Below are 26,110 nucleotides of genomic sequence, written 5' to 3' on the forward strand. Positions count from 1 at the left end.
TGATTCTTCAAGCCCTGTGGTCAGCCTTGACCAGCCTTGGCTCCTACGGCGTTGCTTCTGCAGGGCCTATACGCTCCGCGGCCCATGAACAGGCACTCTTCTGCTTTGCTGGACTTCAGAAAGTCATGTTCAATCGGTTTACTTCTGTGCCTCTGACAGCCGGCCAGTCTTGTGGTGCTAAATACAATTGACACGGTCACTTGCAAAGCTTGGAGGCTGTGCTCCGTAGCGCCAGGGCAAAACAATGCCACTGTTCACACCCACACAGGCGTTAGATGCTGATACCAATTGGAAGTAGTGTTCCAGTAGTAGTGCACCCCATGTGCAATTCATTTCGGCCTTTCCTTGTTGTCCCACCACCATCCGGCAACGGGAAGGCCGAAGCTGGCACCACCACCCATAAGGACGCCAGTCCGTGATCTTTGAAGGGACCATGTTACCATCTGTCATGTCCTGTAAAGTCCTCTATAGTCTTCTTTGATATGCAGATACTTGCTGGGACAGGGATTTAAAACCCTTGGATCGTCAGATGTTTTAGACCATCTGGGGGGCGAGGGGGATCATGGGAGTCACTGTCCAGAACATCTGGAGGTCCATAGATTACAGATGCCTGTGCTTGGAGCACCCTTAATGACATTGGCATGTTTGAGCATGATGTTCCTGTGGGGAGCCACAGCTTGGTGGGCCTCTACACAAGCAATGATATGCACTGACTCTCCACACATAGCTTAACATAGGTTAAAATGGCAGTAAATACTCGTGTCTCAATCACACAATCCTTTCTCTCATGTCTTTACTCGCACACCCCTCTTTCATGGACAGCATTGACGGTAAGTGGCTCGGTGCATGTGCAACACATTAGGCTGGTTCTGACTTTTTAACCCCTAGCACATTGCCTTCTGGGGATTGGAGTTTATTTTTTCCCAATTGTAGTTTGGACTCTAAAAATGACACAGTGCAAAGTGCTATTGGTGAAAGAGGCAGCGCTGACTCAAGAGGTCACTTATGGCATGGGACCTCATGGCAGCTCGCACACATTACCCCTCTTCCCCTTCAGACAGTCACCTCTTTTTTTCTCTCTTGCACAGTTCCTTATGCACTCCTGTCCATCTTGCACAGTGTCTAGTGTCTCTTTTATATCTTCTTATATAGTCCTTGATTCTCCGATGTCTCACTCTCTGATCCCTTTCAGAGTCTCGTATCTTGGTGGGGACCGTGAGCAGGCCGGAGCTGGTGAGGTTCCTCCAGACTCACGAAGACCGGCAAGGCCCTCCTGAGGATGGGACTAAGGTGAGTCTAGGGCAATCCCACCTGTGGTAAGTTCTTTAGGGTGCAGGTGTCGGATCTATGTGCCTAGTGGGACCCATGGACGTTGTAGATATGGCCAATGCCGGTGTGTATACATCTATTGAAGCAGAGTGGCAGAGCATGGGACAGGTATATGGACAAGGTTGGGGACATACTCATTGTGTGCTGGGAGCCAATTCAGGTTTACGACCTAATATTTTTCATCAATGTGATCTTTAGTGAAATTAAATCCATCCAAAGTAGCAGCCTCGTCCACAGCAAGTTTGTCCGCCGAGGGCACAAGCTCGTACCATGTGCAAGAGGGTAAGGAAGCGCATGATATGTGCCTTGAAGACCAGTGGCATTGCTGGCACGGTTGGGTACATGGATATCTGTGGCCAGCACCTTGCCCTGACACCTTTACCTACATAGCATTAGTAAGGTAGGTGCATACCAAGAGGGCAGGTGCACACACCAAATAAGACGCAGATGCCATTTGCACAGCAACAACATACCGCAACAGGGTGTGATGGAGGGACTGAGCCAGAGGCTCAATATCTAGAGGGGCTTACCCAGTAAAAACCCTAATCCCACTCTGACAAGCACACATCACCCATTCTCGAGGTGTTTGTCTGGAGTGCAGACGGTATTGTACAGCTCCCACCCCATCCTTGCTGAACCCTTCCAGGTTTCAAAGCCTAGCTGCTTTAGTGACGAGTAGCATTTGGGTTTATATTCACTCTTATCAGTTATAGCGGAGGGAGAAGTACTCGTGGAAAAGAGGAGGTGTCCCAGTCTACGGAGTGGGTCTGGGGAGCGACCGCTCAGTCCTGGCTCCACGTGGCAAGTGTCTATTCGTGCCAAAATCCCTGCGCATGCGCGCGGTGTTGCTGGCTCTGCGCAACCACCGTCGCGTCCCTCATTTCTAATATGGAGGTGTGGATCTTCACCACACGCCACCACTGACTCCCTGGGGAAATGACAGCAAGTCTTTCCCAGCCATGAGTCCTCTCTTTTGGAGTGCACCCCTATTCCTAACTTCAGAGGAGAGCACAAATATATCATTCCATGAAAAAAGCGTTGAAAACCACTTCAAGTCTACTTAGTATTACAGAACATTGCAGCAAACACTATTAGCACATGGAGGCCTGCCATTCATTTTTGGGTCCATCGTTGTCAATAGCACTTGGGGGCCGTTGATTCATATTCGGAGCTAGTCAAATGTCATTATTCATGCATTAGTGGTAGTACTGCCTCCGTATGAGCTTTCGGTGGCAGAATGGGGCTTTTGCTGAGGCCTTCGCTTTGTCTCCTGTAGAAACTGTCAGCGGGGAGCCTTGGCGATGATTGCAGGATCGAGCCCGTCACCTTGCAGTTGTCTCCATGGACGTCGTTGCATCAGGTATTTGTGGAAGGGCCGCTTGGCTGGAGTGCGGTGAGTGCAGGGGTGTTTGTCCAATGGAAACCTCATACTGTCCTACCAAAGATCATTAGTCCTGACCTGCCACACACTCCCTACCGTGTCAATAGAGAGACGCACCCGGCACATCTTTGAGAATTTACCCAATCTTACTTTGCGTTGCCTTTGATCATGCCTTGTCATTACATCTCGTACCCATGTCCCCTCTACTATTGGCATAATGTAGTATCCATGCAACAGATCATGGGTTCTTCCCCTTGTGGTTCCTGGTCTCTAGGCTCTCTATAGCGGGACAGTGCCTCCATCTCTGAGAGGTTCTGGGAGGCAATCGCCCTCTTCTCTGATTTCCACTCTCTGTATCTTTAACTGCGAGGGCCATTGCACTCTCAAGCCGCTGAGGCTTGGACGTTCCTGAGGCCCCACCTCACCTGATGAAGTATATGCACGCCATGGATTCTCTCATTTGGTAGCCATGTCTTGCCAAGTTCCTTTGTGTGATGGTTGCACATCCAGAATATCTTGTCAAGGGGGAAAAGTGCGCCTCTTCTCTCTACATAACTGTGCAATTTCTGTCTAGCAGGCAATGGTGGCAGGGCATTGCCTGTGCTGAAAAGCTACCACCCAATCACAGGAACCCAGAGGCCTAGTAACGGGGCATGTTTCCCCCAGTGTTGGACTACTCTTGTGGTTCAATTAGAAAACATTTAAATAAATAAACAAACTAGTCTCCTGACAGAGCCCTCAACCCCCTTTCCTTGGCAATGAGCTGCCCTTGGCCATCAACAGGCATTTCAGTAGGTTCCAATTCAATAGTGGCCAGATACCAACCCTAGAGTAGAGGCCAGCTGGGAGAGGCTCTCCATTTTGGAATATGGGCGCTGTTGGGTCACTACTACCCCCACCACCTTTGATAACAATGTTACCTGCTACTTTCTGGGGCTTTCCAGTTCCATGTGAAAAGCTCGCCGACAAAAAGACAGTTTTCACAAAGAAATCGCTGCAAAAAGGTCATGGTTGTAATGGATGCGGAGACGCCAGAGCCGGCCACAGGGCAGGGCCAGCTGGGCGACTGCTTAGGGCGCCCTGCCATTAGACCCCACGCCAGCTCGGGGGATTCTTTCAAGGTCTTCCCCGGAGCTGGCGTGGTGGAAGAAGGCGCGGCAGGCACCCAATTGAAATTTAATGGACTCTGCTCTTGAGATCATAGTGCATTTAATAAAAATATGATGCCTGCCGTGCCTATTGAAAAAGGTGGTGCTCTCCCTACCCACTGCCACATAACTAGGGTGCGCAGGGGGACGGGTTCCAAATGTCCAACGTGCTGCCCGGGGCGTTGCAGCTTCTAGAGCCGGCCCTGTCTGCATCCCCTGGGCTCATTATACCATTCAAGGGGAGCAGGGCACACCCCTGCAACACCAGCCCCCCTTTTGCGGTACAATGGAGACACTTTTACCTGATGTCAGTACTTCAATAAGCTATTTATCCAAATTCCTCTGTACTGATTTTTAGTGTGGACATTCTGGCCCGCATGACTTCTGGAGATTTTTGGACCAGATTTTCACCTGCTGTAATTGCCATTAATTAATGCAGAAATCGTTAAGCCAGCTTGTTATTACACCTAAAGTGTCCTAACATTAACTAATGCAAATTTCCCCACAATGGATTATTGAAAATCTGCATATCACTCTTGGTGCTCCTAAAAAATCTATGTCCATAACTGTCTGGTTAATGGAAATGGATTAGATACAATAGAGGATAATGGAGCTATTGCACCGTGCACATTAATGCACGGAAGGTTCCGGAAAGATCCATCTGTGCATGACATTAAAAAGGGGGTCAGAAGGTGGGTATCTGAGATGCTCACTTTTCACACACTCAGGGGACCCCCTTACTTTTTCTTCAATGTGCAGGGATGCCCTTCACGTGAGGAAAACCGTTTTTTAAAAATGTTTCAGAACTTTACCAGTTTTTAACTTCACTATTTTGGTAGAGCTTAACATTTCATGTATTTTAGGTATTCTGCAGGCAAACGGGCACCTGGGACGACAGGAGAGCCTACCCATAGATTCTCCTGGGTCTACCAGCAGCTCTCTGTCCCAGTGAACCCTGGGCTCCTCATCGCCACCTTAGGAGCGAGGGTCGTGGACTGGTTTTCCTCTTTTCCTGTCCCAGCCACTACAGTCCAAAACATGGGATGCGGCCACTTGCCCTCACTCATAACCTGAGCATTTCCTCACTGGTCCATCTTATCGCCCATGCTCTTCAGTTCGTTTATGGGGCCATGAGTCACCATTTTGGGGCCTGCCGGTCTCTAACATCAAAATGACAGTGACACCAAACTTTACCAGAAGGCTCATTACACGTAGGCGTTAAGGGATTACCGGCACCGGTAAGGGCACCGGTGCCGGTAATACCTTACCGCCCTACTACGAGGTCCCTTAGCGGATCCCTTCCTTAATGCCAGGTCTGACCTGGTGTTAAGGACGGGACCCGTTAAGGTACTTCAGAGCTAATAACTGTACCGCAAATTGCTCCAAGGTCGGAATGACCCGGTAAATCCCTATTCCGGGAACACGGAGCCGGAATGCGGTAAGGGGGTAGCCATGGTGCTAATAGCACCATAGCTACCGGCTACCTTGTAATGAGGCCCATAGGGGGTCATTACGAGGTTGGAGGTAAGGGATTACCGGCACCGGTAAGGGTGCCGATGCCGGTAATCCCTTACCTCCGTATTCCGAGATCCCTTTGCTGGTCCTTCCTTACCTCCTGCTTTTAGCAGGAGTTAAGTACGGGACCTGCAAACGTACCTCGGAGGTAATTACGGTACTGTAATTTATGGTGCCGTAATTACCTCCTTCCCCATTCCCATTGAGCCCTATGGGGCAGAAATGGGAATGGGGAAGGGCAAAAGGTGAATGGGGAATTACCGGTCCCTCCAACCCTGGAATGGACCGGTAATTACTCCATTCACCATGCCGGATTTGGGACGGTTTCGGAGGCAACCATGGAGCTAATTACTCCATGGTTAGCTCCAAACCCGGAATGAGGTGTCTTTCAATAATTGGCATTGCCTAACCATGGGGGTCATTACGAGTTTGGAGGCAGCGCCATGGCTGCCTCCAAACCCGGGTCCGGTCTCACTGAATGGGGGCTTACCGGGACATTGGGCCTCATTACACGGTAGGCGGTAAGGGTTTACCGGTACCGGCAAGGGTACCGGTACCGGTAAACCCTTACCGCCTTACTAAGAGGTCCCTTTGCGGGTCCTCCCTTAATGTCTGGTTTTTCCAGGCGTTAAGGACGCGGCCCGCAAAGGGACCTCGGAGCTAATTACGGTACCGCTATTTGCGGTACCGTAATTAGCACCTTCCCCTTTCCCATTATGCCCTATGGGGGCAAAAATGGGAATGGGGAAGGGCCTTGGTGAATGGGGAATTACCGCCCCCGCTCACCTTGGAGTAGGGCGGCAATTCCGCCATCCACCAAGGCGGACTCGGCAGGGTACCGGCGGCAACCATGGCGCTAATAGCGCCATGGTTACCGCCTACCGTGTAATGAGGCCCATTCTGACCTATGCGGACCCGGTAAGTCCCCATTCAGTAAACCATCCCCCATTCCCATTTGAGCCCCCATAGGGGAATGGGAATGGGGAAGGTGCTAATAACGGGCCTGCAAATTGTGGGCCCGTTATTAGCTCCAAGGTCCCTTAACGGGTCCCGCAAAAAACGGCTGGTCAGACCAGCCGTTCCTGCTGGGACCCGCTAAGGGACCTCGGAATAGGGCGGTAAGGGTTTACCGGCATCCTTACCGGTGCCGGTAAAGCCTTACCGCCCAACTCGTAATGACCCCCCATTTCTGCTTAAAAAGAAGATAGGATGGCCTTGCACCTCCTAGAACCGAGTTATTCCAAATAACCACAAACATTTCCATTCCCACAATGTAATTCTGGATTTACGTGCGCCCTACAGGCCTCATTCCAAGTTCGGAGGTAACCACGCCGCTATTTGTGGCATGGCTGCCTCCGAACTCGTCCAAACTCCGGCCTGGTGAATGGAGTAATTACCGGTCCATTCCGAGGTCAGAGGGACCGGTAATTCCCCATTCACCAGGGCCATTCCCCATTCCCATTTGAGCCCCCACAGGGCTCAATGGGGAGAGGGAAGGCGGCAATAACGGTACCGTAAATTACTAATAAACTCGTAGTGGGGCGGTAAGGGTTTAACGGCACCGGTTTCGTTACCGGTGACCGTTAACCCTTACTGCACTACTCGGAATGAGGCCCATGGTGTTCACCCTAAAATAGCCACAGTGGATAACGTAAGAGGCTTCCCCCTGCGCTTCCAAATTGGAATGGTCCAGCATGACATAGAGCACCAAGTCTGGGACTGTTCACCAGCACCTCCTAAGGAAAGTGCAACCTCTCACCCCACTGCCTGTCCTTGAGCCTTGGTTATAGCAAGATGTACTACCACACTGATGGATATCCCAGATTTCCACACTAGTCCCTTCAAAAGCTGCTCACCACACAACTATTCGATTTCAGGCACTCTTTCAGGCCCTAGGCAGGAATCAAGTTACAATAGGTGAGCATCGCCTCCAGGGCTTCTCATCTAATGCCCCCCATGCATCAACCTTCTGCCACTCACTAACCAGCTGAACACTCCATGATGTGACCAAGACCTAGGACATCATTCAAGTCTTTACTCCATGTTGAACCTTTAGGGCAGGTGGAGCCATCTTTTCAGCTGATCTGTTCCTTCAGTCTGCAGCGCCTTGACTGTGGACCTGAGATTTCTTCAGTGGCTTATAATTGAGGGAGAAGCTAATAGCATTCCTTCTTCATCAGTGATTCTCAAACCCGGCCCAACTCCATTTCATTTCCATCCAGAAACCCCCCTCATCCTCTTCGGTACATCTTTACCCTTTTCCACCTTCCTCGCACTTCACTGCACCCCTTTTAATGAAGAGTCATTCAAAGTTCTCTGAGTGTATCTCTGTGTGCTGTCTGGCCCTTATGTAAGTGTTGTTTAAAATGCACAAGTGTGAGGATACCTCTAAACTCAGCCTGTGTGTAGACGACTGAAAGTGAATAGACACACTCTATGGGCGCGCCACATCCGTGTTGCTACTCATGATCTAACAGAGAGGATTGGACCGCGCGCCGCTGATATAAATTTGAACTGTAGTCCAGGTAGAACATGTCTGCATCAGCAGGAGATTGTGACATTTAACTGAGTTGTGAGTGAGAGGAATATGCTATGTAGCAAGCTGATGAGAGTGGCTCTTGCTCCCACACTTCTGCAACAGTCTTCCTTGTGCCCTGCCTATTGACTGACTCTGCCCCTCTATCATGCTTTTCGCCTCTCTTTCCCCAGGCTCACAACCTCTTCGAGCTGCTCAGTCTACAGCGGGCTTTCGTGACTACTTCTGGGAGGATCGTTGGGTGCGTCACCAGGAACGAGGTATGTGATCGCGAGGAGACTGCAGAAGCGGGGAAGCAGGGTTGGCAATCCAAGGTGGGACAGAGGCTGGTTGAGGCATAGACTGTTAGTAGTCCCAGCAACATAGAAAGAAACACATCTGAATGTTATTGCACAGGAATCAACTGGCCTTCTGACTCTATAGTGCCTGGGTGACGTGGACAGTCACGTGCTAATGGAAGTCCTAGAAGGTTTGGAAGTGTTCCGTTTTTTTCATACAAGGTGGGGTTATGGGAGGAGGAGAAGGAACAAGGTCATGCCTTCTGGGATGAGGCCATGTGATTTGGGCTTGAGATATAGAAAGTGGCAAAGGAATGCTGGTCTATACAACAGGAACGAGTGCATGTGATCTGGGGTCAGAAGGAGGAAAGGGACGCACAATATAGGATTAGGAAGAGCCAAGGGAACATTGCATATGGGACGAGGAAGAGGATTGAGGGCATGGCATCTGTAATGGCCGTGGGTCGGCCTGGAACATGCAGTGATGCGTCTTCAAGTAACATGCGGGACACAGAGTGCTGCTAATGTCTTCCTTTATTGAAGTTACATCAACTCTGCCCTTTTCCCCGCACCCCCACCCCTCACTTCCCTTTCGCCTTCGTCACTTCCCTTATCCCAACCACCCGCCTCCCCGTGTCCATGGAGACATCAACGTGACAGCATCCAGGATGGGGCATAGAAATGTGGTCATGAGATCCAGGAGTAAGCAGAGGACCTTGTCACAAGAGCTGGGATGAGGCAGAGGAATCGGGCATGAGATCCAGCATGAGAAGGTGTAGTAGAGCATGTGAGCCAGAATAAGGCAAAGCCATGAGGCATAAGGTATGGGATTAGACAGAAATGTGGGTCTTCAAATTCAGAATCGGGCAAAGGTATCGAGCAGGATTTTGAGGATGACATAGGGGAGTAGGGTCACGTGATCCATGATGAGACAGAGGGATGGATGCTTGATATTCCAAAGGTTAGATATTTCTCATTCCGAGCCCTCTGTACAGATATGCTTGTTGGCCTCTGCTCCTGCCACTCCAACTTCTTCTTCTTTAAAAAAAGAAATGTAAAAAAAAAAACCTGCCACTCCAACTTCATCAGCAGCATTCACAGTCAATGGACTCAGGGCACCAGTCCCCTGCAATCAGGAGCACGGGGCGGAGCTGGTTGCCAATGCTATTATGAGAATGACTGATCTGCTGCATTTTTTGGTATGCCCATTGTCCATTCTTGGAGAATATTAGCACTACTTGGTGAAAAGATTCTCTCATGCCCCATTTTATTCAGCCACCTATAGCAGACTTCCAGTGACCTTGTGTGACCACGGGGCAGATAACATATTAATGTCAGGACCCGGGCACATGTCATAGCACACTGGCTTCTACCAGGTGACACTACTTTCCATTGTCTGTCTTTTCCCCCAGTTTCTGACGTAATGTAACACTTTCTCCACTAGCTGTCACTGTTGCACACGTCTGAATATCTCGCTGCATCCTCAAGACTGCAACCCCTGTAGTAGAACTCGTGTCCACAAGGTGTCATTGATAAACTATTGTCTTTCTTGTCTTTAAGGATGCCCACCATTGCCATGTGCTGAGTGTGCACTGGGTGTGACTGCTACTTGGTGTCTTCAATAACCCGCAAGACCCCAGATAATGCAGCATTCTTCTTGTGTATTAGGTTTCAGGGTTTACACTGGTGGCAGTGGTGCCCAATTCTGTCGGCTCATTCTGGAGCATCAGCCAAAGCATTTTCTGACTGTAAAACCGGCGCCATTACTACACTGGCGGTGTCCGTCCAATATCGGGCATAGCTGAGAAGGGCCCTCGAGACTTCAGTCACCCGCTAAGTGTTGTAACATAAACAGTCAAATAGGTGTCACTGCTGCACCTGTCCTGTCGTGCTATGTCCATCTAACAGCTTGGCCGTTTCTGCAAATAGAAATCGTGTTCTGTGATTCCTCAAGCGGCAGTACGGTTACAAAGGAGTCAAACAATGCTTTACGTGGGATAAGAAATCGAGGCGGTCAGGGGGGGCTTTAATGCATCATGATGCCATATTTGGGGGTGAGGCCTAAAAAGTGTCTCTTGCAGTCTCAAATCCCAAGTAGTGAATAAAACTTAAAAAGAGGAGTGGCCTGTGTAATTAAAGGAGTGACCTAACAGAGCCAATCAAGTTTAGATATGTGCAACGAAAGGGCAACAATTCTGGTTTAAAAGATGTGTTTTAACTGTGGGGAATGTGTGTTGACATATTGACCAAAATAAATATATTCAAATATGAAACAGAACATTAAATCAAAAGTGGTCAGTACACCATGCAATCCCAGAGTTCTTCTGAAAGAAATCCATTAGTCATACATACTAATTAAAGGTATTCTGATGATAATATTTTAATACAATGTGTGCCAAAAATCAAACAAGGTATTCTCTTATGATTGTCCTTTCCTGTTTGAAAAGTACCTAATTTCATATTTTTTTAACTGATGTTGTGATTCTAATCATTGCTGAAGGTGACATCTACTTTTAAAGAGCAGCAGTGCCACACATAGTTTTAAAGAGCTTTGGTAAGGGAGGTCAGTTCGGAGAGCCCCAGCAGATCGCTGGCTCAAGGGCAATATTTGAATATTGCCAGGGATGAGCTCTGGCTTCCCTGGCTCACTTAAAGCCCTGGCACTTGATTCATGGAATTATTTGTCAAACAGGGATTTCCGGGCAGAATGGAACGCAAATCCCCATGTCTGTGATTTGAAGACACCACAGTTCTTTTGTGCGTGATGCCAGACATCACTGTGCAGTCCTGTGACCGTGGGATCTTCTAGTTGTTGCCAGGACTCATAGGGCCTGATTTACAAAAGGTTTTTCAATGGGATTGCACTATTATAAAATGCATTGTACTGAGCAGTTTTCTATTTGATAGTGTTCCACGTGCAGAATGGAATTGATGGGATCTATAAGAAAAACATGTTCACTGTTCTTCTCTTTCTTTTTTTAGCTGAAAGCTACAATTGAAGATTTGGCCAATCCAAAAACCCCGAAGTGAAAGAAAAAAAAGTGCCCCTGTGCACCACACATCTGAGAAAAATGAGTGCAGGAATCTTCACCCCTCAAACCATCCATCCGGGAGCAGCAATGAACATGAGCAGCCTACAAACCCCCAGAATGTGGCAACCACGGACTCAAAAAGAGTCCCCAAATCCCCCGGAGGGAAGTAACAGAGGACTGCAGTCCCCACCAGATGAAACAGAGATGTATGAGCTCGCTGCAAATTCTGAACACCCCAGAGAGAAGCAATGGAGAGCTCCAGCATCCCTCCAAAATCCCCCGAGAGCATGAACGAATGGCTCCAGTAAATCACCCGCCCGAAAAGAGAGAAATAAAGGGCTCCAGGGCTCTCTATTCTCCAGAGAGAATGAACAAACGACATCCGTGCCAGTGCATGCCAATGACATGTAACAGCATGCAACACACCCCAAATCCTCCAGAAACAAATGATGCACTCCTAAAGACTTCACAATTCCACAGAGAGCATATATGACGGACTTGCAAGGGTGCAGAAGGACGACTATAGCCCCAAACAAGCCACTTTTGTGTCAAAGACTTTTAACAATAAAACAAGAGAACACCTATGTTTTCCCTATTCCTAAGAGGGGGTGTCCCCGCCTCAACTAAAGAGCTAAGGTGTCTGCCAGGATGTCTGTTAACTTAAGTGTCTACCGTAATGTGTCAAGAAAACCTTATTTTTTTATTTTGTATACGGTTTATTCAAACCTTTACAACAAACCCAAACAATGTCATACACATGTATCATTTAAAATATAAACTTAATACAACACAAACATTTTAAAATGCAATAGTAAGTGAATAAAAGATGTGTTAAAAAGAGAATACAACCAACCATCAGAGATAGGCAAGCTATCACCATTGTCTCCTCATCCAGCAATCTCCCATGATTTTATAGAAGATGCTACAGCTAGACGGTCAGAAGTGAAAAGGGTGTACAGACATTTTTTCCACAGATTATTTAAGTCTGACCAACTTGTAACACCTATTAATTTATTTAAAAATAGGTCTGTCTTTCAAAATGGACAGCTGGACATTCCATAAACAAATGATTGACTGTTTCGACAACCTCACTGTTCTTACAAAACCTACAAGCGGGCACTGAACGATCTTTCAACCCTCTTTTTAGGATTATCTCCTTCGTGGGCATCAAGTTCCACCAAAATCCCATTGTAAAGGAGCAGTAATGCAGGTTCGGGAACAATGTTAAATACGGAGCAATCATGCCCCCACTTTTATATTCATGGCATAAATGCTGCAGAGAGGGGTAACCATGAAAAGAGTTGATAGTATTCGTCGAGTCCCTTTTGTAGAGACCCTCTTTAACTTTCATTGGCATTGATATCAATATGTCAATGTCCATTTCAAGCTCACGCAAGAGTGATTCACTAGTAAGTTCTCAGTTTCCTAGGAAAACTAAATGAGGCAAATCGAGATTGGTCCATGGTTTTTAAGACATTGCCTCATCACGACTTGGGCGGTAATGGTAATGCTATTAGCGCGGGCGGTATTAGCCCTACCGCCGAACTCCCCGGCGCTAATAGCGCCGGATCACGAGTTTGGCAGTAATGTCAATCTCCATTCCCCATTGAGCCCATTCGGGAATGCCGCCGGTAATAGCACGAATTTTCGGCGGATTTCCCCCCAGCTCAGAGCTGGGGAGAAATCCGCCGAAGTCCTGCTTTGGCGGACCCTTAAATCCGGCGGTAATAGCGCTACCGCCGGATTTAAGGGTTACCGCCGAAGTCGTGATGATAATGTGCTTCAGAATACAATGAGGCAGTGACAGATGTGACAATATTTTTGGTGTAGAGACAAAGAGAGCCACTGTACCCTGGCCCTTAAAGAAAGAAGCCCCAGCTTGTATTTTATTGCTGCCGCTGGGACGGCATTAGAGATTCTCAAAACTCGTCTCCAAATCTTCCCCTTAGAGTTTCCAGCCAAGAATACAATTCCATCATCCAGAGTTCCAAACCATATGTCAATTTGGGAATCACCTTCCCCTCAAAAAATGAAATGGCAACCATTTCTAGAAAACCTACCAAATTATCCATCAATCGTCACAAGCTGGTTAGTTAGGTTCTTGGCTTTTTGAGTTAATATAACTTGTATATCTCTCACTGATGGATGTGCTGAAATGTGTTAACCCAAATATGTTATGCTGGCCGTGCTGGATACAGGAGAGTCTCGAAGAAGCCACAAGCTGAACCCTCTCCTCCTCCCCACTGACAACTCCAGGATTTTCGTTTTTAAGGGGTTGATTATTAAACTGTTTCCTTCTGCATAAGTAGAGAGCGCTGAGAGTAACCTCTGCATTCCAATCCTGGAGTAGTAGAAGAGTAAGAAGTTTTCTGCATAGGCCAACCATGACGTCTTAATTTTCCCTAACTTGGGGGCAGTAAGTGCAGCTAAATTCAGCATGTCTCCTATGTCTGATACATAGAGATTACAAGAAAGGGAGCTAGAATGCATCCCTGCCTTAAACCAGAGTCAGTTCTAATTCTCTGTGAAAGGTCCCTGGCTTGATTCAAGTGGACATAAATACCAGAATTTTCATGCAACCCAATGATCAGATGTAAAGGACCACTTGGTGGGCCCCATTTCTGTAGTTTTAATCACAGTCTACCATGATCTACCCTGTCAAAGGCTGCCGAAATGTTGATCGAGGCCACATACAAATTTTGATCTGCATGTGTCCTCTGCTGAAACTCTGACTACCCCGCTAATTTTCATGGATATATCCCCTACGAAAGTAGGGTTGAAGGCTGTCTAGTCTCCATATTGCCATAGACTAGTCCTCTAAGGAAACCTTATTCGGTCCCTTACACTAGAAACTAAAGAATAAAGCAGAACTGTTCTGATCCCAGGGGATTGTGTCTCTTCTCCTTGGTTATGGTCAAAGTTCCACACAATGCTTCCTTGGTAGGCCAGGAGAATACTTTCCTTCTCCTGACGTCTGGTCTCAGAGAGCCTGGGTGAATTATTCCCTTCCCCATGCGATAAAGTTCTAAACAATCGTTTCTTGGTGGGCCAGGAGAATGCCTCCCTTCTCCTGGCATTCGATCTCAGTCTCAAATAGCCCTGTGGAATGACTCCCTCACCAGACCTGTTGGACCTTCTTCCCAGTCAGAGTTAGTAGAATGACTCCCTTCTGGGGATCATAAAACAGCCTCGTACAACCAGGGGGAATGGCTCTCTTCCCCCGGTCTTCTCTTCAGTAGGTACTAGGATTCACACCTTCAACACCTAACTCTGACTGTTAGTAGGGTCTGCGACCCTTGCTTCTCCCCTTCTTTGATTTGGCCCACTTGGTTCAATTCCATGCCAAGGACTGGGATGAGGAAGATTACTTGTATCACTCTCTTGGTGTGGTTCTCCAACCCTGGTTTCTCGCTTTCTTTGATTTGGCCCACTTGGTTCACTTCGCTGCCATGAGGAAAATGACTCCAATCACCCTCTTGGTTTGAGTCCCGATACTATTTTCTTAGTGGGTTTATCCCTGCCACTGTTGTGGGGGACTCTCCCTCTCAATTTCTCATTATGGTACTTCGGATCCTCAACCCTTTCCTGTTGATCAACTGGCTTTGTTTCACCGTTGAAATTAGGAAGAGAAGGTGTGTAGGCTTTCTGCCCCTGTCATGCCACACAAGCATTATGTTTACAAACGGGCCTATGGACAACTGCATGTCCCCTTCTTGGAAAGCCGCTCCATGTCCCCTCTGGGTCACCCGTGCTACTGTTTAGCTTGCTTAGGGCTTTGACACATTGCCAAGGCTTCCTGGGATGGTGGGCATTTCATTCGGCATCTTCAGCATCTTGCCATCCCTCCAGCTGTGCGACAGTGTTTCTGGCTGCCTTCTGCATTACTTTCTCCTCTTCTCGATGGTGCTGAGCTCTGTTCTGCTCCTACAGACCTCTCGATCATAAGACGCAGCAGACTGCCAGCGTCCTTGGAGTTCTCCCTCTCCAGATCTTTAATGCAGGTTCATATCTCCTGGGTTCATTGCACGGTACACCTGCTGTCCTCAGTGGCTGCCTGAGACACAGTGCTCAGGCCTTTGTCGGTTTTTATACAATAGGGCCAGCAGTGTCTGGGCCCATTGTATAAGCCCTTCGTCTCTTTCACAGGATTTATCTGCATTCTTCTGCAAGGCCAACTCAACCTAGTACTTGATTACCTATCTTCCTGATGTTCTTTTTCTTCTCAATACTTTCTAGAACCTGGAGCCTTATAATATAACATAGGTCTACTGTCTACAAAGAGGCTAGCAGAGGAAGGAAGGGCTATAGCATGTGGGGGTGTGACTTTCTTATAAGGCCTGTACCCTAGATGGTCGTCCTTCTCCCTAGTGGGGAGTCCCTACACATGAGATCCTCCTGCATTATACCACCCCCAGGGGGACTATCGGGTAGCTGTCTCACCTACTTGGCCTCATGGGTTAGGGCTCCGCCTCAGGGAGAAGTGACGACATCCAGTAATTCGTCAGACTGCAGCATATTACCCACCCCAGACCGAGAACTAAAGAGCTCTAATATACATGTATTTCTCCAGAGAGAATGAACAAAAGATTTCAGTGCCAGTGAACACCACTGAGATCTAACAGCATGCGGCAGACGCCAAATCCCCCAGAGAGCTAAATGAAGCACTCCAACATACTCCAACATCTACAGAGAGCATGAACAAAGGACTCCAGCATATCACTCACCCTCGGAGAAAGAAAGAAAGGGCTCCAATACGCTCAATTCTCCAGAGAGAATAAACAAAGGACTTTAGTGCCAATGCACGTCAATGAGATGTACCAGCATGAGCACACCCCAAATCCTCTAGAAAGAAATGAAGCACTCCTGTAGACTCAAAAATCGCCAGAGTGTGAATGAAGCACTCTAGCATATCACTCACCACCAGAAAGAGAAAAAAGATTTGAGTACATGTATTTCTTCTGAGAGAATGAATAAAGGATTTCTGTGCCAACACACGCCAATGAGATGTAACATCATGCAGCACAACCCACATCCCTTAAAGAGCAATGAGGAACTCCTAGAGGCTCTAAAATCCAGAGTATGATTAAAGCACTTCAGCAAATCAGTCACCCCCAGAGAGGAAAATGAAGGGCTCCAATATATACTCCATTCTCTAGAGGGAATGAACAAAGGATTTCAGTGCCAATGCACGTCAATGAGATGTAACAGCGTGAGCCCTTTTCTTGAATAATCGACGCAAATAAATCACAATGGAGACATTGTATTATGTGTCTACGCTTCAATGTGCTTCCAACCTACTCATGTACTGGTGGCTTGGTATATATCCTCAATGGACTCAGAACATGCCGGATCCATCATTTGGAGCCTGAAACTCCTCATCACATATTATCATCGTGTTAAATTGGAGAACAACATATTTTGCAGGATATATCAAGTTTGTAGACCTTCTCAGATACAAACAGACCAATGCTGGGCACATGTGCTTTCGGCCAAGTCACTGGTTGTGTCCTCGGCTGTATACCGCGTCTGGCTAGAAGTAGTAAAATCGTAAAGCTGGTACGTGCACCTAGGTAAGGCTCTGAACTCATCCAAGGGTTATTGCCAGCAGAATAATTGAGAGCTTCATTGATCAAATTATCTCCCAATAAATACTGTATAAGATAATTGTAATATTTAGAATTGTATATAATGTAATGAAATACTTATTGTTTATATGGTGTGAGGTGTAAAAAGGTTTTTGATGTAAACCACCTACACTTTTATATATATAAATTTCACTGCTGACATATTAAGGCACATTTGCGACAATACTGAGCAGCATGTCTAAGCACAGACGCACCCCCATCACAAGACACTGATTCATAATAGACAGAGAGACATAACAGAAAACATAACATGCTCAAAATAGGTTAGCATATAGAGATAAAACGTGGTACCTCAGAGGGAAGTGCACCATGTAAAGATGGCGCTCCAGGTATGCAACTTTAAACCATACATGTGGATGGTGCAATGGCAATGGAAAATGGACTAACATTAATTGTTACAGACACGTATAAAACGAATGCAACAACTTGTGCCATCAACCCTGACGAGGCCCAAGCGGTGACCCGAGACCAGTTTAACTGTCACTTTACTGGTGCCATTATTTTGGGAAAATAAACAGTTGTATTTTGGAGCCCATCGTGTGGTTTGGAATTTGTTCTTGTTTCTTGCCTGTGAGTGCGGGGTCAGAAGACCGGGAGGTGTTTCCTCGAAGTTTGACATATATAGCCATTTAACCCAAGGTGAAAGGTTTTATTTGCATCAGCATAGGGCCCACTCCAAATCTTACAGAGAGAAATGAAGCACTCCAGAAGACTTCAAATTCCACAGAGCGTATGAACGAAGGACCCCAACTTATCATCCATCCCCCCGAAAGAGGAAAAAGGGCACAGCACGCTCCACATTTCCGATAGAGAATTAACAATGGAATCGGGTGCCGCTGCACGTCTCTGAGATGTGACAGCATGTGGCACCCCCAAAACCCATCAGAGAGGTAAAAAAAAAGAGGAGAACCAGACTCCACATTTTCCACAGAGCAATCTCCCAAACCCCAAAGAGAGAGAAAATGATGGGCTCCATCACCCCCACGCGCCACAGAGATGTAATAGCATGCAGCACGCCCCAAATCCCCAAGAGAGAGCTATGAAGCAGACACCCCCTAAAGTAAGAGATGACAGATTCTTTACACCCCAAATCCTCCACAGATAAGTGACACCGCAGGTTGCCTCAAAGCTGTATAATGAATGTGCCAGCACATTTGGAAATCTGCCCAATTAAAGGGATAGCACCCTAAAATATCCCAAGAAAGATACCACATGATTCCAGCACAAAATACCTATCTCCCAGGAGAAGGACAAAAGAACTCCAGCATACCCCAAAACTTCAGAAAGAAGGACTGCAGTACTCTGGGTCACCCCAACTCTGCAGAGCGAAGAATAATGAAAATCAGCACCTCCCAAAAAATCCATAGACAAGGAATTAAATAATTCAGCACATCCTATCTGTAGTGTGTTTCCTCTTCCAGGAGGCCTCTCACCACTCCCTGCCCACCATACACACAAATGTATTAATGCCGCCTGCCATCTCACCCACATGCATAGCATATTTTTCCTCAAAATGTCCTTCTGCATGCCCAAAAGCTTGGCTCTAAAGGTCTCTGCGGCGTTAGTGTCCTTCTGCCATCCCCATAACCCTGTAGTGTTGCAGGATTCTCTGGGATTGCGTAAATGTCTTCTTAACAGGACAACTGTTTCTTCTCAGCAGTGTAGTGTTCCCTCCTCTGCCATCCCTATAACCTAGTACTGCTGCAGACTTCTCTTTGAGTGTTTAGAAGACACCGAAATGGGAAACCTGTTTCTGTTCAGCAGTGGGGTGCCCTTCTGCCATCCCCATAAACTTGCACTGCTGCAGGCTTCTCGACTCCGAAAGAGGATACCTGTTTGTGCCCAGCAGTTTGGTGCCCTTCTACCATCCCTATAAACGTGCACTGCTGCAGGCTTCTCGACCCAGAAAGAGAAAACCTGTTTCTACTCAGCAATGTGGTGCTCTTCTGCCATCCCCATAAACGTGCACTGCTGCAGGCTTCTCGGCCCAGAAAGGGAACCTCTGTTTCTGCCCAGCAGTGTGGTGCCCTTCTGCCATCCTTCTAACCTTGTACTGTTTCAGAATTCTCTTTGAGTGCCTAGAAGACTCCGAAAGAGGATACCTGTTTCTGCCCAGCAGTGTGGTGCCCTTCTACGACTTCTGTGCAGGTGACAATGGATAAATCCAAAATGGAGGAGGCACCCCGATAACTCGGGCAGGGTCCTCCTCCTCCCTCCCCCTGGGTAAGGGGAGGGTGCCAGCCAAAGCGCTGCAAAAACAGACAAAGCCTGTGAAGGGCAAACAAAGAAAGGGGCGGGGGATGCCCCTTATAAGCCGGCGGGCGTCCTGCTGCAGGAAGTATCCAGCGCCTGCAGAAGGACGCCCGCCACAAAGAGGAGGATTTTCGTTTTGTTCAATTTTGTCACTGTGATGCTGGAAATGCATCTGAGGGACAGGGCCTCTGAATCCTTGTCCTTTCTCTTTTTTACCGTGTGTTCTGTTATGTTTTCTGCCCAGGAGTCCATGAGGGACTCCTGGCAGTGCAGCTCTCTCTTTTGGTTTGGTGAACAGACCCATGGGATACCCTTATGGCACCCATGGGTAGGGGTACAACCCTGTGCCCCTAGTGTATGTTTTTGGGCACCTGTGGGTGGCCCACAGAGCAGGGTATGGGCTGGTGGCAGCTCCATGCTGAATCTGCCAGGTGCTCTGAGTGTCCTCCATTTTGGGACACCCAGGCCCTGCCATTGGGATCAGTTGATTCCTGATAGAAACAAAATGGCCCCTGTGGCCTCTTGCTTTCTATTGCCTGTTGTCTTGTTTTTCCCAAAGTCCTGGGAAGCCCTGACTCTGTCCCTTCCCCCTGACTGGCTGTTGGGTGGAAGTTCCATGTATGGTATTGTGGTGAAGGCCCAGCTAGACTGGCTGGAGCCTTCCCAGTGTCTGTATGTTGTGGGTACCTCCTGTGGGTGGGACCTGGGTGAATGGAGTGGGTGACCAATATGCACTCCCTGTTGTGGTTGTCTGGTTTCTGGCATGTGAGACAAAGACTGAGACAGCCCTGCCCGAAACTGGCCTGAATGCAGTGTGTAGTGTTGAATGGCTGGGTACTTGTCCCAATCCACATTCCTTGTTGTGAGTGTCTGGAAGGGAGGAGTGTGGCCTGAATGCACTGTGTACCTGATTGGCTGACTGACTGCATGAATGCCCTGCAGTATGATTGGCTGCTGAGTGTGTGCCAGCAGCGGGGATGAGAGTGAGGATAGTATATCTGGGGACCTCTCACCACTGGAGGAGTGTTCAGTTCAGAAGCGTTCAGAAGCTGAGTCTCCACTCAAGAGTAACTGGAACTGCTGATCCTCGACGTCCAGCTGGAAGAAGAAGACTTGCTGTGGCATTTGCTTCGACCGATCCGAAGGCTGCCGTGTTCGTCGAGGACTGACCCGAGAGAGGACCTGGTAAGGCGCCCTCTTCCCGTGCTCCGAGGGACCATCGAGCACCGCTCCATCTTCGCCGAAGCGCCCTGGAAGACAGATCCTCGAAAGGCTGTCGACCCGAGACGGGACCGCCGAGGAGATCGAAGTGAAGCACCCGGACATCGACGCCGTCGAAGTCCTTTGCCGTCGACCAGGGTTCGCAGGTTTGTGGAACCGCTGGAGGCCCGTCGAAGTTGTGTTGCCCAGCCGTGGGAACCACTTGACGCCGTGCCGCCGACGACCGGAGCCGTCCGCTCCATTGCCTAAGAACATCCAATCGAAGGACTCTCTCGACCGCATCGTCGACCGCTTACCCTGCCGGAGAAAGTCGAGGACGACCAACGCGCCGAGGAGAAACCTGCCGGTGGGTTTCCCGCCACCCGACGACCTCAAAGACTCGGACGACTCGACGCCCTTGCTGGGCTCCCGTCTCTACAATCTTTGCGGTCCAGAACTATTGTCATCGAGGTGCCCCGCACACCTCCGCCTTGCAGGACGCCGACGCCCCGACGCCGACGAGCACCGCTCGGACGAAGCTGCCGCCTCTTCGACATCGTTCCACCTCGTTTGTCGACGGACGTTCGACGCCCCGTGCCTCCCGCTTGAAAGGGAAGGCATTCAAGAAGGGCCGTCGATTCCCCGTCGCCGAACAGCGAGTCCCTCGACGCTTGTCGACGCCTCTTCGAGGAACTCGACTCCACCAGGTACATTGGGGGGGTAAAAACATTATAGGGGAAAATAAGACTTGCAGAGCAATATATGGACTGGGCTTGTGCTATATCTTTCTTTACAGGTTGCCCAGGTGGGGGGATCTCCACACAGAACTGTGCCTAGTGGTAGGGGTCAGTATTCTGCCTATTGCTCAACCATCTTATTTTCTCTCCTCTCTCTATTGCTGGTTTCACTCTATTGGTCTGTGTGATATTGTACAGTATTGTCCATGCACTTCAATGAGATCTAGGGTGGTACCACTTTAGGATTGTAAATATTTGTCATTGTAGATTTTGCCAGAGTACAAAGTGAGTTATCATGATGAATGTACATAACCTTAACTATTGATTATATAAAGACTGTGTTCTAACCCATACAGAGTGTGGATATTCCTTTGTGGGGGCTTGGGGATACACTGTACTTAAGAACCAGCCTGCATCACCTCCTGAGAAGCTAGGCCTTGATTGCTCGACCATTGCTACCGAATAGAGAATCTTGGCTGGGGTCTCATGTGCCTCTCCTCCACCATATAGGGAGTGGGAGTACAGACACCCCCCACCGGTCGTTGAGATCCGTTCTCTCACAGTCACGAAGTGCTGCCCGTTGGAGAAGGAAAGCAAGGAGGAATCGGCTCACCTGGGAGGAGATCAGAAGCAAAGCTGAGGTGCTGGTGCCTGGGGCCGCCACGAATGAAGAAGAGCAGTCGTCGCGCCATGGAACAGCAAGGAGCAGGAGATTCGGTGCGGGCGCCACCGAATGTGGAAGAGCGAGGAGCTGTGTGCTGATGACCGGAGGACAGCAGGGCTGCAGCAGGCGCAGCAGCACACGAACGAACAGGAGCGGGGAAGGAGCACGAAGTGGAGCAGTGGAGCGGAGCAGTCGGCAGACGGCTGAGAGATCTGAGCGGGCAGATTAGGTGCGGATTTCGCAAGTAAGCCTCAAAGAAGCGTAACATTTGAACAGCCATTACCGGAGGGAATGGGGAAAGAGATACCGGATGCCAGGGCCTGTATCATTACGCGCTTGGGAAAAAACGGTGCCCGCAGCGAACCGCAAGGGGAAAGCACATTGTCCCGTGCTGCCAAAGGGGTGAAACTTTGGTGCGTGTTGGCAACGTTTATTTTGCAGGCCACCTAGGTGAAACGGCTGATCATCAGCAAAATTTAATAACTTTACGGCAGCAGGCCAACGGGGCTAAGTCGCTTTGCAGGGCGAACCCCTGGGACTCAATTATAGCACGCTCCTTGGGAAAAAGGACTGCAACTGCTGACCGACGTTCACTAAAGCAAAGTTGCAATTGAAGCGGCGGTGTGCCACTGCAGCCTGACTGGAAGGAGGGTTATAGAACAGCACTGCAGGAATGGATCTGGAGGCATTTTTTGCCATGGCAAGGCAGGCGGCAGCTACACATGGGCCTAATTGGGTGAATGCAGTGGCCCTTCAGCAGGGCCTGGAAACAGCTGGTCCCAGCCAAAGGGTGGTCTCTCCTCTGATGTTCCAGGACAACTCCAATGAGGAAGGATTATTGGAGATACAAACATGGGAAGAAGGGGAAGAAGACGTCGAGCACTGTGAAGAGGAGGAAGTGCAAACACCAAAGAGAAAGAGAACCATGACTGAGGGGGCCAAGGCAAGCAAACAGCAAGCCAAGAACATCAAGAAACCCAGAGGCAAAGGGAGGGCGAAGGAGGTTGTAGCCACACCAGCGCCGGCACCTGCTGAGGCTCCAGGAAATCGTGCTAGTACGCTCAGCACTCCTGTAACCAGACCGGTGGTAGTAGCTGCGGAGGGACCCACATCCAACATAGAGATGGTTAAAGGTATGTTCATGCAGTGTATGCAAGCATGGGGGAAAGGAGGAAATTGCCAAATATTAAGTGGTAATGAAAATGCTTTTAATCAGTTGGGAAATAATGCAGGAATGGTCCACCGTCAGGGGATGAATCATGCTCCAGGGGGGCCAGGGGCAGGGGTGCACAATGCTTTTGCCTTGCCCAGTACAGGTCCAATGGGGGGGCTAGCCAGTTGCCTTGGGGGGGGGGCAATTCCAGCTGGGGGATTTCAGGCGGTGGCCTTGCTCAGCACAGGCCCCTTAGGGGGGGGTTAGCCAGTTGCTCCAAGAGGAGGCTACTCCAACAGGACACAGCAAGGGCTGGCCTGGTGGGACAAGGTTTGTCAGGGCCTGGGGTCACCACCTTTAATGGGGGGAACCAAGGGGTCGAGGCAGCAACTGCTATCAATCTGGGGCAAAGTGGAATTTGGGGCAATGTCACCCAGTATGGGAGACCAATGCCAGGTTTTGCTCCCGTCCGGGTTGCAGTGAACTCATTGATATGGCACATCCCATGGGCTACTAAGGAAAATCTGTGGAGAAAGGAATTTATTGAAATCTTGGACTTGGTGGTGATGGTACCCTTAGGGGAAGGGTTAAGGGATTTATCAGAAAAGGAGAAGAGAGAAACGGAGAGGGCCAAGGTGGAACCCACCATACACAACTGGCTAAAGGCTTTTAGAATGTATATGTCCATTATGCTAGAGAAATTCCTGCAGGATGCATTAGCAATGATTACATATGAACAGTATATCCACAACCTCTACCTAAAATATGGGGGTGAAGGATGGCTGGGATATGACCGGGGTTTTAGGCTCAAAATGCAAGTTTGGACCACTATGTCCTGGGATGAGGAGGACGTCGGGGGGTATATAGATAAGATGGTACCCGCACGGGAGTCTGGGAACAAACCCCAAGGGGAAGGGGAGTAAACTCCAGTCTGGAGAGGCAGAGGGGGTTACTCTCAACGGGGGAAGGGGTCCTTCGAGGGCACTCCTCCTGGAACAGCCGGTCCAGCTAGCAGCGGAAGCAAGCAGATTGCTGGAGGTTTGCTGATGGGGACTGCCCCTTTGGCCAAGGCGTGTCGATTTAGGCATGCAAAGGGTGGAAGCACAGGGGCGCGTGGAGCTTCTTCAAGTAAAGGGAGGCATAAGAGCAGCACTAAGCCCAAAGCAGGAGTAAAGATCAACCACCCATGCCGAAGTTTGCCAAACCAAGGTGAAGCCAGAGTGTAATTAAAACATGTTTACCCACACCAGTTAAACTCCAGGCATTGATTCCTTTGTTGAATATGTACCATAACAGCGCAGATGCAGAATTGCTGTGGGAAGGTTTCAGGTGGGGTTTCAGGATCCCCTTCTCAGGGAGGAAGGGTCCCAGGGAAGCAAGCAATTTGCAGTCAGCATTGGGGATGCCAGAGGTGGTGGCACAGAAAGTGGGGAAAGAAATCAAATTGGGTAGAGTTGCTGGGGCTTTTGCATGCCCTCCCTTGGAGAATTTTGTGGTGTCACCATTGGGGTTGGGTCCCAAGAATGAAAAGGGGCAGTACCACTTGATCCACCACCTCTCCTCCCCGGAAGGGGAATCTGTGATTGATGGCATAGCAGAGGAGCTGTGCCGGGCACATTATTCCTCTTTGGACGATGCTATACAGATGGTAAGGTCGGTAGGGGGGGGGGGTTCCCCAATGGGGAAAGCCAACATTGAGTCTGCCTTCTGGTTGTTACCTAGCCACAAGGAGAGTTATCATTTGCTGGGTTTCAAGGTGCAGGGCGAGTGTTTCTATGACAAATGTTTTCCAATGGGTTGTGCTATTTCATGTTCATACTTTGAGGCATTCAGCACCTTCCTGGAGTTTGCATTGAGGCAAAAGGTCCAAAAGGGCGGGGTATTGCATTATCTTGATGACTTTTTGTTTATTGGCAAAGAAGGGACCGGCGAGTGCAGGACACTCATGAGCGCATTTCTGGGGTTGATGGATGTTTTGGGGGTCCCGTTAGCAATGTGTAAGACAATAGGTCCAGTCACAATCGTGACATTTCTGGGGATTGAAATTGACTCGGTTAAGGGCGAGTGCAGGCTCCCTTATGACAAGGTGCACAGGTTGAAAGAGACGATCAAGGTGTTGAAGGGCAAGAGCAAGGCAACCTTGAGGGAGCTTCAGTCACTGGCAGGTATTCTGAATTTTGCTGGCAAAGTCATCCCCGCAGGGAAAGTGTTTGCAAGGGGTATCAAGCTTAAAACTGTGGGATTACAGCATGCCTCCCAACATGTCCGGCTACGACCCGATTTAAGGGAGGATCTCAGGATGTGGCAAACATTTTTGGATGATTTTAATGGTGTATTGCTATGGAGGGGAGAATGGGCCAGCAGCGAGAGGCTCAAGCTGTTCATAGATTCTTCAGGGGCTCATGGTTTTGGGGCAATTCTGGACAGCAATTGGTGTGGTAAGGCCTGGCCAACAGAGTGGCATCAGAAGGGGGTCACCAGGGACATCAAGTTGCTTGAGCTGTTTCCCATTGTGGTAGCATTTAAAATGTGGGGGGAGCTGTTGAAGAACAAAAAGGTGTCAAAATGGTTAGACAATCTGGCGGTGGTCCAGATCATCAATCAAGGGGCATCCAGCAAACCAAGGGTGTTAAAACTGCTTAGAGAACTCACCAAGAGCTTGCTGGCATTAAAGATCAAAGTCAGGGCTCGAAATATTCCTGGGGTCAAAAACGTAACTGCTGACTCTCTCTCTCGTTACTGGGGGAACTATCCAGAAGCAAGCAAGGTGATGACTCCATTCAAGGATCACTGGTGGGGCATGATTGAGGTGATCTGAGTTCTCTTTGCACACAGCGCTAGCACCTGGCATGGCAAGAAGATAGCAGGCCTTCCCGGGAGTGGTTCTTGGCATTTCAAAATTAAATTGTGTCGGAAGGGCAGAAAGAGTCACCAGTGCGTGCCTTTGTGGGATGGTGCTGGCGGTCAGGGAGAACCAGAGCTTGGATGGCGTACCACTTGGCAGCGATAGCCCATTATTCTAAGCTACGGGCGGAGTTGATCCCACTAAGGAGCATTACATTGTAATGGCTATGAAAGGTTGGGCAAAGCAGGTGGTGAAGATGCCTGATGAAAGGCGGCCCATTGACATTGTGAAACTGCATGGTTTGATTAAATGCTTGAAGGTGGTATGCCATAATGATTCAGAGAGGGTTTTGTTCACAGTAGCTTTCTTTGGCGCATTCAGGGTGAGCGAGCTA

At 48.9% G+C, this 26,110-nt stretch overlaps 1 protein-coding gene across 2 annotated transcripts in view; it reads left to right on the plus strand.

Moving 5' to 3' along the window:
- LOC138472766 (chloride channel protein ClC-Kb-like) overlaps window positions 1-17,394 on the plus strand; it is a 639,821-nt gene extending 622,427 nt beyond the window's left edge. For both annotated transcript variants that reach the window (XM_069611097.1, XM_069611098.1), the window contains exons 17-20: window positions 1,193-1,290; window positions 2,606-2,689; window positions 8,083-8,169; window positions 11,170-17,394. In XM_069611097.1, the coding sequence (XP_069467198.1) occupies window positions 1,193-1,290; window positions 2,606-2,689; window positions 8,083-8,169; window positions 11,170-11,217 (317 nt within the window). In that variant the 3' untranslated portion in view covers window positions 11,218-17,394. The remainder of the gene's footprint in view (window positions 1-1,192; window positions 1,291-2,605; window positions 2,690-8,082; window positions 8,170-11,169) is intronic.
- The last annotated feature ends 8,716 nt before the right edge of the window (window positions 17,395-26,110 follow it).

The sequence above is a fragment of the Ambystoma mexicanum genome, chromosome 8 (genome assembly GCF_040938575.1).
Source record: "Ambystoma mexicanum isolate Mex_15411 chromosome 8, UKY_AmexF1_1, whole genome shotgun sequence".
Taxonomy (NCBI): Eukaryota; Metazoa; Chordata; class Amphibia; order Caudata; family Ambystomatidae; genus Ambystoma; species Ambystoma mexicanum.